At 44.5% G+C, this 13,702-nt stretch overlaps 1 protein-coding gene across 3 annotated transcripts in view; it reads left to right on the top strand.

The window, feature by feature from the left end:
* The window catches only part of CCDC157 (coiled-coil domain containing 157), a 380,789-nt gene that overhangs the window by 287,627 nt on the left and 79,460 nt on the right, over positions 1–13,702 (top strand). For all 3 annotated transcript variants that reach the window (XM_085635040.1, XM_085635039.1, XM_085635038.1), the window contains exon 8: positions 2,873–3,041. In XM_085635040.1, coding sequence (XP_085491166.1) covers positions 2,873–3,041 — 169 coding nt within the window. The remainder of the gene's footprint in view (positions 1–2,872; positions 3,042–13,702) is intronic.

The raw sequence follows: 13,702 nt of genomic DNA, 5'->3' as shown, positions 1-13,702 counted from the left end.
TTCCCTTCCTTGGTTTATGTACTTGTCCCTCTCTTGATTTATTTGTGTTTTTCCTGATCAGCTGCACACACTGCAAGTCACTCTTGTCTCCCTTTCTCTTTCCATGCCTTTTTTCTTTCCTCTTTCCATTCACATGGCATCTGCCTCACAAATCTATAGCATGCCTTTCTTTCAGTTGCCCACACTACAGGTGTTTTCTGACAAATTGCTGTATCCATACATAGTATTGTCCTTAAAAGGACAGACCACCTATATGCAGAGCAGGTATGTGTGATTCCTTATGACTGCTTGTCCAATAGTCAAACATGTCTTCTCTGGTCTAAGCTACATGGAATTCTGCATTTTTTTAATGTCACATTCTAGACTGCCCACGTGAGCACTCCCAAGGGTATTTAGAAGAACTATGACTCCAGAGAACAGGAGACTACGATAACCAAGTTGTGTTAACTAAGGTGGCTCTTCAGTCCCTGTTATGGTGGTGCCAGAAGATGAAAGCGATGGAGGTAGACCCTTTCCCTGTCAATTGGTAGTGATAAACTCCTTGATGTAGGGATGGGAATTTCTGTTGTGTGACCACATGGCTAAGGGCAAGTGATCAGACAAAGTACAGACATACTTCATGAACATGTTAGAGTGGAGGACGGTCCCTCTTACCCTCAAATCCTTCCTGCCCATGATCTCCAATTCCATCCTGATACAGAAGTTGAGAATGGTCACAATTATTACCTTAACAAAGAGGGGGTGTGGGCTTCGTTCAGGATTATTTTCTTTAGTTATTTTAGATTTCCTATATTGCTCTGCTCACCACCACTATATATACTTCGAGCAGTTCTCTCAAAGGAGGCTCTGGCTTCTGAAACAGAACACCGACATCAGAGCAATTCCCCTGCCAGATATTCACAGTCTTAATAGGAAGGCACTTTGTAGAGGAGAATAAGTGGATGTGGATGGATAAAGTGCTGGTCACTTTCATGGTATAGGGTTTTCCAGATCTTGATGTGTTTACTGTAGAAGGAAACACAAAATAGCAAGACTATGCATCCAGATATCCAGGGATCCTCTCCATAAGGAACACCGTTTTGAAAGAACTGTGCATGACATTTTACTTTGAATATTTTCTGATTCCATTCCTTCCCAAGGTGACTAGGGAACTGAAACACTTCAAACAATGATCTACATCGCTCTTGATTATCTTTGGTAATCTGTCTATTCATGCACAGAGAAAGTTTTATGTACACACTGAATTACTTTTTAAGGATGTCAGACTAGATCTCGCATCCCAGCTAATCACTGTTGAGCTTGTCTGCCAATCTCTTGAGTAATTTGATTATGGCCATCTGAATCTTTGAAACAATGGCATGACTATCTTGTAAGAAGCAAAGCATCCTTTCACAAGATCTTCATATGATTTCACGTTGAAGAGGTTCTGCATCTGATTTCTGGAGAGGAAGGTTGACTGGTTGCCAGGAAAATTCAGTACGGCCTGATTATCTCAAACCGGATACATCTGGCCTTCAATTATCTTTTAGAAAAGAACATTTGACTACCATTACAGCATATCACAAATGTCCTTTTAAGTTATTTCCTTACTAATTCTTTGATTAAAGATTTCCTGGATAATGGTAAGAAAGTTTTCTCCCATTCAGGAGATCAAAGATATGATTATGTCTCAGAAGCTAAGAGAGAGTTGCAACAAGTTACCCAACTGATAATGGTTATGGCTCTTTGTATTTTACATTAGGTTTCCATTAGACTGTTCCTAAGATCATCATCAATACATTTATCTAGAACTCCCAATCTCTTAAGCAGCTTGTTTCTCCTTCAAGAACTGCTCTTCATACATGGCAGGCTGTGGGAAGAGGGGGGCATCCCTTCCTGTTATTGTCTCTCGTGTCTGAAAACATCTTCCTCAACAGTTGTATCAGTTGTTTGATCACCTTGTATTATGGGAGGATCTCACAATTCTCTCTTTTGCTAATTTGTGATTTGTTTTCATTCTGTCATATTTGATTTCTTGATTTTTCAGTGATCCTAGCACAATGAGACCATTTAGTGACCATTTTGACACTATGCAAGTCTTCATTTAATGTAATTTCTTTTTAATTTCACAACTGGAAGTCACTATTGGAATGATTCAAATTATGCTTTCTATGACAAACAATGCTACTGTGATACTCCTGGAGTTTGAAAAATAACTGAATTACATTAGTAATAATGACTGGAACAATAAATAGTCCTTCCACTCCATTTTTTAGTGAACCACTACAAAGAAGTAGACAACAGAGAAATACCACTGGCAAATGATCTTCACACTTACAATAACATAACACAATAATCTCTGATAACAGACATACATGCCAAAATTATCCAAGAAGGGAATAGCTTTAGCTATTAAATGTGCACTGAACCAACACATAAACTAAGCCTAAATTTCTTATCCTACAGGTATAATAATGCTTTTGAAACTCCATAAAAGGTCTGAGATTGTGCATATACTTTATTTCTTTCACGGAGAACAGGACTCAGGAGCAGGTGTCAATCAACACACTACTCCATAGCCGGCTGGATTCTGCAGTTTATAGAGGAGTGAGTCAGGTTTACCTCTCACCCTCCACCTCACCCTGTGTGGCTTAAGGCTGAATTAGCAGGTGGTTGGCACACATGTGAAAGTAAGGTATAGACAGGCAGGCATAAATATCTTTTGAGTGCTTTGAAGTTTAAATCTATGCCTGAGTGCATAGAACATCACTGTATGGCGATATCTGTTGTATAAGTATTGCAACAAGCATTTTTTGAATACATCATATTTTAGTTGGGTATTATTTGAGAAGATGACGCTTTCTGCATATTGAGCATGATTGGTCTATTATAGGAAATGATAGAAAAGCTTCAGCAGCAGAAGCAGAGTTTGGAAGAGTCTGCATCACAACTGAACAAGAACATCTCAGAACTTGAGGCCGTGATCCAGGCAGGAAAGGAGAGGGAGAAACTGCTTGTGGCATTTCCAGACCTACATATTCCTCCCGAGGCTCACGTTGAAAGTAAGTGATGACCGGAAGAATAAATAGTGTTTCTAGATTATTGTTTGTTATTTGATCTTTGTCATTCGATGTCATTAGTTATGTTACAATGACCAGCTATTAGAGTGTATGGAAGGTTCTACATCAAGAACAACTCACTCATGGCTAACTGCCAGACATGATGGCTGATTGATGCGGAGCTCCAGACCCTTGGCTCTGACCTAAGTATTATTACCAGCTATCCCGCGCCCGGGTTGCTAGCAGAATGGCGGCCCTGAGACGCAGAACCCAGCTAATCCCAGAAGTAAGCCACTTCTGAAGCAGTCACTGACCACAGCAAAGAAAATAAGTGCAGCTGATTTGGGGTGTGCACGTGCTGTAAAAGTGCAGTTCTGATAGTAACTGCAGATTCCTAACCTTTTGAATATCTTCAGGCATTAGATTGGATCCAGAAACATTTGCATAGCAATGTCCTCCAGCGTCGACAGGTGGCGTTGTGTGATGTTATGCTTCCTTGGTGGCTCCATCTCGTGTGGCTGTAACGTCAGCTTCCTTACATATACGCCACCTGCTCATGCTGGCGTCAGTTCCTTTCTTTCCGCACCAACTGACGCGGATACAGAGCTTCAACTGTCCTTCGACAGTTGTTGGTTAATTTCTTCTAGAAATTACTTTTTTGTGTTCAGGATGTCACCAAAGCCTTCATATTTTAAGCCATGTATGATCTGTAACCAACAGATTCACATGATGTTTGTGTTCGTCATATGCCAAGATGAACAAGAAGGCTATTCAGGAATGGGAAACAAGACTCATAGTAGCAGAGTTCAGGAAATTAAAGACTCAGTCCTGTTCAATGTCCATGGCTGGTTGATCTTAGTCGTGTTCAAGAGAGCAGTCTTGCTCTCCTTCAAGAGGTCGATCAAAAGACAGAACTTTGTCGAAGTCAAGGAAAAGCCATAAGAAGCATAAGATGTCAGGACCCACGGAACAGCGCACCGCCGGCCAGGACTTTCGAAGGGCCGAGTACGTTTCCCTAACAGACTACACCTCCCGTCGGGCGTTGCGAGAGACGCAGCACGTGACTCGCGTCACGCCCGTCGAAGACGTAAGAGGGGAAAGGTCGAGACCGTCGGAGCCGATAATTCTTAGTTCCGGAAGCGACCAGGAAGCGCGGAGGATCGGCGACGAGACACGGAGCCAGCCCGAGCGAGAGAGGAGGAAGCGGAACGCCAGATTCACAAACCCCGAGGTAGGCGTGTCTGTGACCGAGGTATTCTCTCGGCTCTGCAGTGAGCTAAACCAAGAGACGAAGTACTTTCATTCGTTGAGGAGAAGCGCCCGGAACATTTTGCTGTTTGAATAGCCCCTCTGTTGGAGAGACCGGCGGGTCTCATGCAGAGGAGCGGTGACAACCTTTTTTGACCAAAGTCCACGTACCGTGAATACTCGCATACGAACAAGCCAGTTCGTGGAGTGTGGGAGAACCGAAGGAACTATATTCCTATGGGTACTAGATGCAGCCTGTGGGAACCTAGTATTGTGGGAATCACAAACCGTACGCCCTCAAGAGTGCAGTAACGAATGAGGGGAGTACGGTGGTGCTTAGAGAATTGCTGGCATAGTGAGTCGGGCGATCAGACAAGCCCTCACCGCCAGTCCTCATCATTGTTTCTTTTCTATTTTTCATGCAGACATACGAGAGAGCGTCCAGACAGGGTGGTGATACCTCCAGTGGCTTAGAACAAAAAAAAGGTTACGCAAGTGGGTACATGTAACATAAGGTTCTGCAGAAATGCCCTGTTCCCTGTGCTGGCGCTAAGGCGATGCTTATACCTCTGTTCTCCCTTTTGTATTTGTACTAGTTGCCTGAGTCCACTGGTCACTGCCTCTTGCTCTCCCATATATGTCTATGACGTACCTTCTTTTACTTTACAGGTGAGGGGGCATTTAGGTTGGCTAAACGCTGATGCTAAGATAACGCAAGTGTTTCAGTTTACTCAGACCAGGGTCTCATAAGTGTCTTGTGTTCTTTGCTTTTCAGATCTCCCTCCCTGCCGTCCCCATCCTTTCCTTCCCCCGCTCGATCACCCCAAAAGTCCGTGTACTCACACACGCCGGACTTGGGGTCATCCAGAGGTGGGCCCCCCTAGAGCATCAACACAACCCCGGGGACATCGGAACGGAGGAACCTGACATAAGATATCTAAGCATGAAAATGAATGTGTCCGTCTGTAATGCAACTGGTGCTCATGTAAAGCGCTCTGATACCTTCGGGTCAAGTTCGCGCTATATAAAACTCTGAAATAAAAGCATGGTTCTCCTTCGTCGCACCACTCTCATTGTTCCCACCATTCAGAGTTGCATGAGGTACCGAGGTCTTCAACTTGAATTGGTTCACCTTCAAAGGATCCTTCTTCGACATCTTTTCCCGTTTCGAATCCCAGCGGATAAGATAGCAATGCCAGATTAGATCCAGGAGCTTAAGAAAGCTGTGGACTCGATCTCTGGTGTTAGTCCAGATCCTGTTGGTACGCCTTTGGGCTCCACGGATTTGAGGAGGCATTCGGTTGGTCAGACGTCGATAGATCCATCCTCGACGCAAACTGTGCCTCTTGTTTAGGGTTTGAGGCCGACGACGTTGTGGCCAATGTGTGTGGAACCTATGACTGTTCTTATCGGCGCCGCAATTGACATCACGCATTCCTCGCCGAGGTGGCATACGACACTGCAAACGGCATCGCCAACGCCAATAGCAGATCCAATTGCTTTATTTGTTTCTGAAGGTCTGTTGCCTTATTCTATAGTGTATGCTAGGTCAGAACCCTATCTATATTTGTGATGCAGAATACGATGCTGAATATCCTCAAGATTATATTTTGCAGGATTTGCAAGATTGTAGTGGGCTTGACACTTCTCCTGATGTCGTTTTATCATCCCCTACACCAGTTATGGCTACTGAGGAGATATCATCCTTTGCAACTGCAATTCGCAGAGCAGTAGAATCTCTTGATTTTATTTTACCTACACAAGAGGTTAAAACTACTTCATTGACTTGGATCCGTCAAGAGCTTCACAGGAGCCTTTATCACCATTTAATGCATTAACAGATGTGTTGTTGGGCACTTGGGCTAAGCCTGGATCTTAGCCTCCAATAAACAAGCAGATTGCGAGAAGGCACCAACCAGCCCCGGGAGGCCCGAATTTTCTCCTTCACCATCCCACTCTGGAAAGTGTATTAGTACAAGCTTCTACAAGTCGTTCTAATCCGAATGCTTATCAAAGCACTCCCCCTGCTAGGGAGTCTAAAAAGATGGAAGCATATTCAAAGAAGGTTTTTCTACTACGTATTTGGCCTTACATTCGGTATAGATTTCCTGCCGATTGGGGAAATATTCTCACGCTTTGTGGCATAGAGTTGCTGATGTGTTACCTGCAATGCCAGAGGACACTTGAAAAATGTTGCAAACTTTAATTTCAGATGGGCAGGATGCTGCAAAATTTCTATAAAATCTGGACCAGATACATCTGATTGTGGGGACCAGTGTGGTAATAAGAAGACATGCTTGGATCTGTTCAGCTGTTTTTTTTTTAAAAAGATCCACCACTGTTTGATGGACATGCCATTTGATGGCTCTGTTTTGTTTGGGGAGGAAGCAGATACAGCCCTTGAGAGATTTAAGGAGAGCAAGGTGACTGTTCGTTCAATAGGGTTAGCACCGCCGATGCGCGAATTGCCTCAACAACAGCACTCCTTTCAAATGTTTGGTAGAGGATACCTTCAGAGGCAGGCAGGGTACATACCAGCAGTCAGCAGTTCAACCAGGCATTTAGAGGACATGGTTGAGGAGAAGGTAGACATCATGCAGCCACCCAAACACAACAATCTGCCCAAATAACTTCAGACCAATGGGTACTCCAGCATGTGGCACAAGGTTACTCCCTACCTGTTAAATGGTCCCGCCGAACTTTCCTCCACCATCTCAATTCCTTTTGGTGGATCATTTGACAATTCTTCAGTCAGAAGTTCAGGCTCTGTTAGCAAATTTGGCTCTAGAGAGAGTTCCACTTTTAGTAGTAGGAACTGGTTATTACTCCTGTCAATTTCAATTACCAAAAAAGGACGGGGTTTTCTCTACATTTTTTGAAATAGTTCAAAATGCTCACTTTGGCCCGAGTTCTATCTTACCTGGATCCAGGAGACTGGATGGTAGTATTGGATCAGCAGGATGGGAATTTTCACATTGCCACTCAGACGTTATTTGCTTTTTCAGGTGGAACAGGAGCATTTTCAGTACCTCCTTTTGGGTGACCAGTTCACCTCAGGTGTTTGTTCACAAAGGTGATGGCAGTGGAATACCATTCCTCCTGTACCTCGATGACTGGCTGTTAAAGGCGGGTTCCCCGTAGGTAGTTGCCAACCATCTCCAGACGATGGCCGACCTATTAATGTCTATTGATGTCTTTGGGCTTTACCATCATTGTGCCGAAGTCACACCTGACTCCTTCGCAAAGACTCCCTTTTATCAGAGCTATACTGGGCACTGTGTTGTTTCGAGCTATACATCTGCCTCACCAATTCCACGATATTTGGGATATGATCCCAATGTTTCAGTCTGTAGCCTAGACCTCGGTGAGAGTAGCCTTGAGGCTTCTGGGCCTTTTGGCCTCCTGCATCCTGCTTGTAGACCATGCCAGGTGGCACATGCTCAGTATTTATTGGAATTCGAAGTCTCAATCAATCAAATAGGATTTATAATATGCAGCTAATCACCTGTTACGTCCCAGTGGGCTCAACACCAAGGAAATCTATTCGATTGCATCCAGGTGTTGGAGGAGACTGCAAAATACCTGCAAAGGTGGCCACTAGACTGCAATTGTTCGAGCAACAGACCCCTCTCATTTTCCCATCCAGAGCTGACAGTTGTGACAGATGTGTCTTTGCTAGGTTGGGGAGGTCATCTGAGGGACATGGAGATCAGAGTACTCTGGTCTCCGGCGGAAGCTTATCTTCATATAAATACATTAGAGCTTTGGGCGATCTGATTGGCCTTAAAAGCTTTTCTTCCAAGGTATAAAGAGCAACAAGTGCAGGTGCTCACGGGCAATACGACTGCCATGTGGTATTGCAACAAACAGGGCGGAGTGTATTCTTGGAAGAGGTGTGGCGCAGCAGCGAGGGTGCTAGACTCCGGACCATGGGGTTCACGGTTCAATCCCCGGTGCCGGCGGCAGGTTAGCCCAGCACCATGTGACTCTGGGCAGTAGCTTGCTTAATCTTCCCAACAGCCCCAAGGTCTGGGACACCTCTCGGGAGTTAGCTGTGCGCTTTACACATGCTGTAATTTCATTTTCATTTCATTCGTGGGTTCTGTGTCTGGAAGCTCTTCGTCTTTGGGAGTGGCTGAGCAATCAGGTATATCTTTGATCAGCCTACACATGGCGGGATCTATAGATGTCAGAGCTTACAAACTCAGCCGGCGATACCTAGCGGAACACAGATGGCATCTGTACTTGGAGGTGGTTTAGGGTGTCTTCGAGTGATAGGGAGAACCAAGTCTTGATCTATTCGCCACCATAGACAACGTACAGTGACGAGAATTTTGTACATTGGACTATTCAAGGCAGTCCTCTCTAGGAGGCTGCTACTACTGCTTTGGCCTGAGGTGTACCATTGTTAGATATATATCCGTCTGCAACGTGGCATCTTTTCACCTGTTCACCAAGCATTATTGATAGATAGTCAAATCAGGAGAGAAGGGCATTTTGCCCAATCTGTCCTGCAAGTATCCTAGTTTGAGTCAGTCCACAGACCTATCCCCTGGGTGATACTACTATGGTATCTATTCAAAAGGTGAGGAATCTGTGGTTAGTAGTCTCTATCAGAAGAAAAAGTTATTTACCTTCGGTAATGTCTTTTCTGGTAGAGACTCTATCTAACCACAGATTCCTCACCTGTCCTCCCACCTCCCCATTCTGTGGAAGGGACTCATGAAGAAGTTTATGTTGGTAAATATTCACAATTTTGGATATCTGTACACAAAAAATCAATACTTAACATGCACTTTGCCATTGGGTTTCTTATGGCTCCACATCTGTTGATACGGGCGGAGTACAGAAAGAAAGTGACGCCGGCGCGAGCAGGGATATCACAGTCAGACAAAATAGAGTCGCATGCTGAACTATGATGCTGCACGACGCCACCTGTCGACGCTGGAGGACATTGCTATGCAGAGTTTCTGAATCCCGTCTCACGCCTGGAGATATTCAAAAGGCGGGAAATCTGCTGTGTAACCGAATGTAAGTACTTGTTCATTGAGTGAAATTACGAAAGTGCCTTGCTTTTGTTGCGGTGAGTTGATGGAGCAGAGGACCTTGCAGATGAGCTCTACCTTGTTGGTGGGTAGAGAAGAGAGATCTCCGCGACCGGACGCTTGTGGCTTGATGACCATCTGACCGTGCAAGCGATGACAGCTAGTGTAGCCCAAATCCTACTATACATGATCGCTGTCCTCTGATCTTCGAGAATAGCCCCATACTGTGCTGTTCATTCTGGTGGTGTCAAAGGGTGTGGGGGGCCCTGTGGTTCTGGTAAGAGTGATAATGTTTTTGAGGAGTCTGACCATGCAACATTTAAAAAGGGGGGCTGCAGTCTAAATTATACTCCAATAAGCATCTCCAGCCTGCTCTCGCTCTATAAGACATATACATAAGGTAACCTTGCTTTGAGACTAGCTCCTCCCTCTTTACTGGCTGTCATTCACTGCCTGCCACGACCATTTGTGATATCGAAAAACAGATGCGAAACAGAACAAGCTCTTGTTTTATCAGAGGTCACAGGTGGGATCAAGATCTCAACCGGCATTGCTTGCCAACTTATCTGCTATTGATGGCACTACCACTGCAGACTTAGGACCTGATTTAGATCGTGGATGATGGGATACTCTGTCACAAACGTGACAGATATCCCGTCCGCCGTATTACAAGTGCCATTGTATATAATGCACTTCTAATTCGGCGAACGGGATATCCGCCACGTTTGTGACGAAGTATCCAATCCGCCAAGATCTAAATCAGGTCCTTAAACTGAACTGTGATTCTTCTGAAAATAAAATCCAGCTTAAAAGGGATTGACTTCAAAATCAACCATCTCACTTGAAGAATGGATCTAATGCAAGACAGACTTGACAAACAAGAAGATCGCTTAAATGAAGCAGAGAACAGGATTTCAGTGTTCGAAGATGATGTCCCATCCACTAAAGCTACACTATAATGCATGGAGCAGGAGTTGGCCAGGATAACCGTGAAGAACGACAGCCTTGAAGCAGATCTTGCAGGAACAGTATATGTTTAGTGGGTCTCCCTGAGACTACCAATATGGAAAAACCCAAGCCATTTAAGGAGGCTCTTCTAGGGGAGCTATTTGGTAGAGATAACTTTTCGGACATCTTGGTAGTTAAAAGGGTTCATGGATCATTGGGACCCAGGCCACCTCCCGGAGCTCCCCCTCACACAGTCCTTGCCCGATTACTAAACTATTGCAACTGGTGTAAGGTACTTCTATTATTATTTTTGTGTAGTGTAAATGATCACCTTCTTTTTACAGATGGATATTTGTCTTATTTTGTACTCTTTTATTGTATGTGATTTTAAGTAATCTAAACTATAAATATTACTACTACTACTACTACTACTACAAGTATTGCAACCAGGATATGGTACTGAAACTAAGTAGAGAGAAAGGTTCTTTAACTTATCAGGGCTCTGAGATATCCTTTTGCCCGGATTTCACTATTGCGGTGCAAGAGGCCAGGAAGGTGTTCTCAGAGACAAAGAAGGTTCTGAGATGAAAGGACATAAAATATGAAAACCTCTATTCAACTTGATAGCGTGTTAAGTACAATGACTGGGAGCATATTTTTGCTAACCCTAAAGAAGCCCTAATTCTCGACAAAAAACAGGCATAGCAGATTTTGGGAGACTTCCTAGCAACTCCACAGATGAACGACGAAATCCATGTGCAGACTGAGTGGCAAGATAGACACGCTAAAGCTCACAAGAGAATGCCCTGTTTACAGGACTGCATGGTCAGCACACTAGTTGGTAAGTGCTGACAACCGCTGTCTTCACAGGATCAATGGAGGTTGCTGACTGTACATTAATGTAACATGCCTTCAGGAAGTACTTGCTATGATAACTATCCTACTCTTTCCCTGCTGTTGAACTGAGATTGACGGGGACTAGCAGGTCTGGAGCGGAGGCTAGTTGGTGTAAACCTCCCTTTAAACGATGTGCTTGAATTGCCTTATTGTAACAAGGGATGTGTTGGCAGAAGGATGCAATGAAAGTTGGGATGTTCAGTGTGGGAGGAGGGTAGGAGGACAGGGTGTTTTATGTTTACATGGAGGCTTTATTATTGCTAGTCTTGTTATGCCATTTTATATATGCCTACAACACCCTATGATGAGAAATGGCAAGGTTAAGATTGTGACATGAAACATCTGTAGCATGTGTGGGTTGTGTGTTTGAAAGCATGAGAGAAATGTGTGGAATGTACTTCTCTGTCTCTGAGCGTAGTGTTGTAGGCAGTGGTGCCCAAATGTGCATTATGTTGTACATTGGGAAGTTTTATGAAGTTTTTACTATTGGCTTTGACATGCCATCTTGAATTCTGACTCTTGAGTTTTGCACACACAAGAAGGCCCCCAGGTTACTCGCAGTTAATCAGGTTATTCACGTTTAAGATTATTTTCCTCTTAGAAGGGTGTTTCTTCGTACCTTGTGAAATGTTTTAAACTTTCTCAAACTGGTGCAAGATAAGGGAAACATGTAGGGCCACATGTACGATGTATTTTTGCATGCACAAACGGGTTTGCGACCCGTTTGTGCATGCAAAAATACCTAAGGGCCATGTATAAATCCAAATTAACGAGTTGCACTTTATTTGCGACTCGCTAATTAGTATTTACGACTCGCTATTAGGAAGCGGAGTTTCAAGGTAGTCCCTTCCTAATAGTGAGTCTGAGCCCTATGTATTATGACTGTTTTGCGACAGTAATTGCGGTCGCAAAATAGTCGCAATTTACCACCTATTTCAAGTAGGTGGTAAAGCATTCTCAAACAGGAAGAGGTCCACAGGGGACCCCTTCCCCTTTGGGAATGCATGGGAAAATATTTTTTGAGGGCAGGCAGTGGTCCCAGGGACCACTGCCTACCCTTAACTAAGCATTGGCATAGCCAATAGGTCTTGCCTTTGGGACCTTAGAAGTATTTAGTTATCCAGCACAATATCCTTGGTGCAACAACATCAACTGTTGCATGGCTAAACACTTATAAGGTCCCAAAGGCGAGACCTATTGGCTGTGCCCATGCTTGTTAAAAATGGGGATGATAACCAACATTGCCCATGAGGAAGGGAAGCCACAGGAACAGGCTGCATTAAAAACACATGAGCTATAATCATGGCTCAAACTTCCGGGTATGTGAGTCCTTTGCCCTAGAGGCATGCCATTGTGTTCCCCTCAGAGATGACAATTCAGAGGTGCAAATTTTGAGGATCAGAATTCGGTACAGACAACTTCTGAGTAGCAATAGCAGCAGTAGCAAATTTGAAGTGCAAAAATCAGATGAAAAGGATTCAGAGTAAATAAACCAAATTCTGATGGAGGATTCCAAAGGATTCGTAGTCGGCTGAGCGAAAGTAAGTCAATGGCTTTGGCTCCCTGGACAACACTTCAGAGGAGTAATGTCAAGAAGACAGGACAAATGGGAGCAGAACAAAATTCTGCGATGTGATGCAACTTGAGGCAACAGCAGCATCCAGAGGAGCAGAACTGGAAATGAAGGGTTTTGCTGCGTGACAGTAAAACCGTTCACCATGGGCGACTGGAGAGACCTTGATTTTACCGTCCATAATGTGCCGCGACTGAAAAGAAATTAGTCTGACTTTTCTAAAGGCAAATATGGCAATCGAGCTTACATCATACCCAATTACACACATTCAAGCTATTTAAACCATCTAATCCTTCTGAACAAAAAACACTTTCAAAATGAGGCAGGCGCGGTAGAACTAATTAGGCTCTTTGTTACGCTGACTTTTCCTGTACTTATTTCTTTTTTTGATAAACAAATTTTTATTGTTTTAAGCGACACAACAGAAAAAACAATGATCCTGTCGAACCACCGGCTTACAACCACACAGCTCAGGACTACTCCATCTCCCCACCCACCCCCCAAACTCTTCCCCCCCCCTCCCCCCAAACAGCATGTTCACAATACATTGCCCAGCCATTTCCCCCAGACCCTACGATACTTCTTAAGACAGCCCCTCGCCTGGTAGAGAGCCCGCTCCTGTGCCGCGCCCCAGTCCACCCCAGCACTCCATTTGGCCAAGCTAGGCGGCTGTGGGTTCTTCCAGGCTGCTGCAATGTCTCGCTTCGCCACTGTCACGAGGAGAGCCGCTGCAACAATATACAAGGGGCCGACTGGTGGGAGGCACGAGACATCACGGACAGTATCTTTTGTGCTTCACAGGAAAACGAGTGGACGACAACAGCAGGAGACGCCGATACGGACGTATACCCCTTTAACTGGGGATCTCCTTCTGGTAACCACGCCCCTTTTGCTGACGAGGAACTCGCACACCCAATAAAGACGGAGGAAGACCGAGCTATGGTGTGTGGCTA

Source organism: Triturus cristatus, chromosome 11, assembly GCF_964204655.1.
Source record: "Triturus cristatus chromosome 11, aTriCri1.1, whole genome shotgun sequence".
Lineage (NCBI taxonomy): Eukaryota > Metazoa > Chordata > Amphibia > Caudata > Salamandridae > Triturus > Triturus cristatus.
Note: the sequence above shows the minus strand (reverse complement) of the source record. Positions and strands in the feature narration are given on the sequence as shown.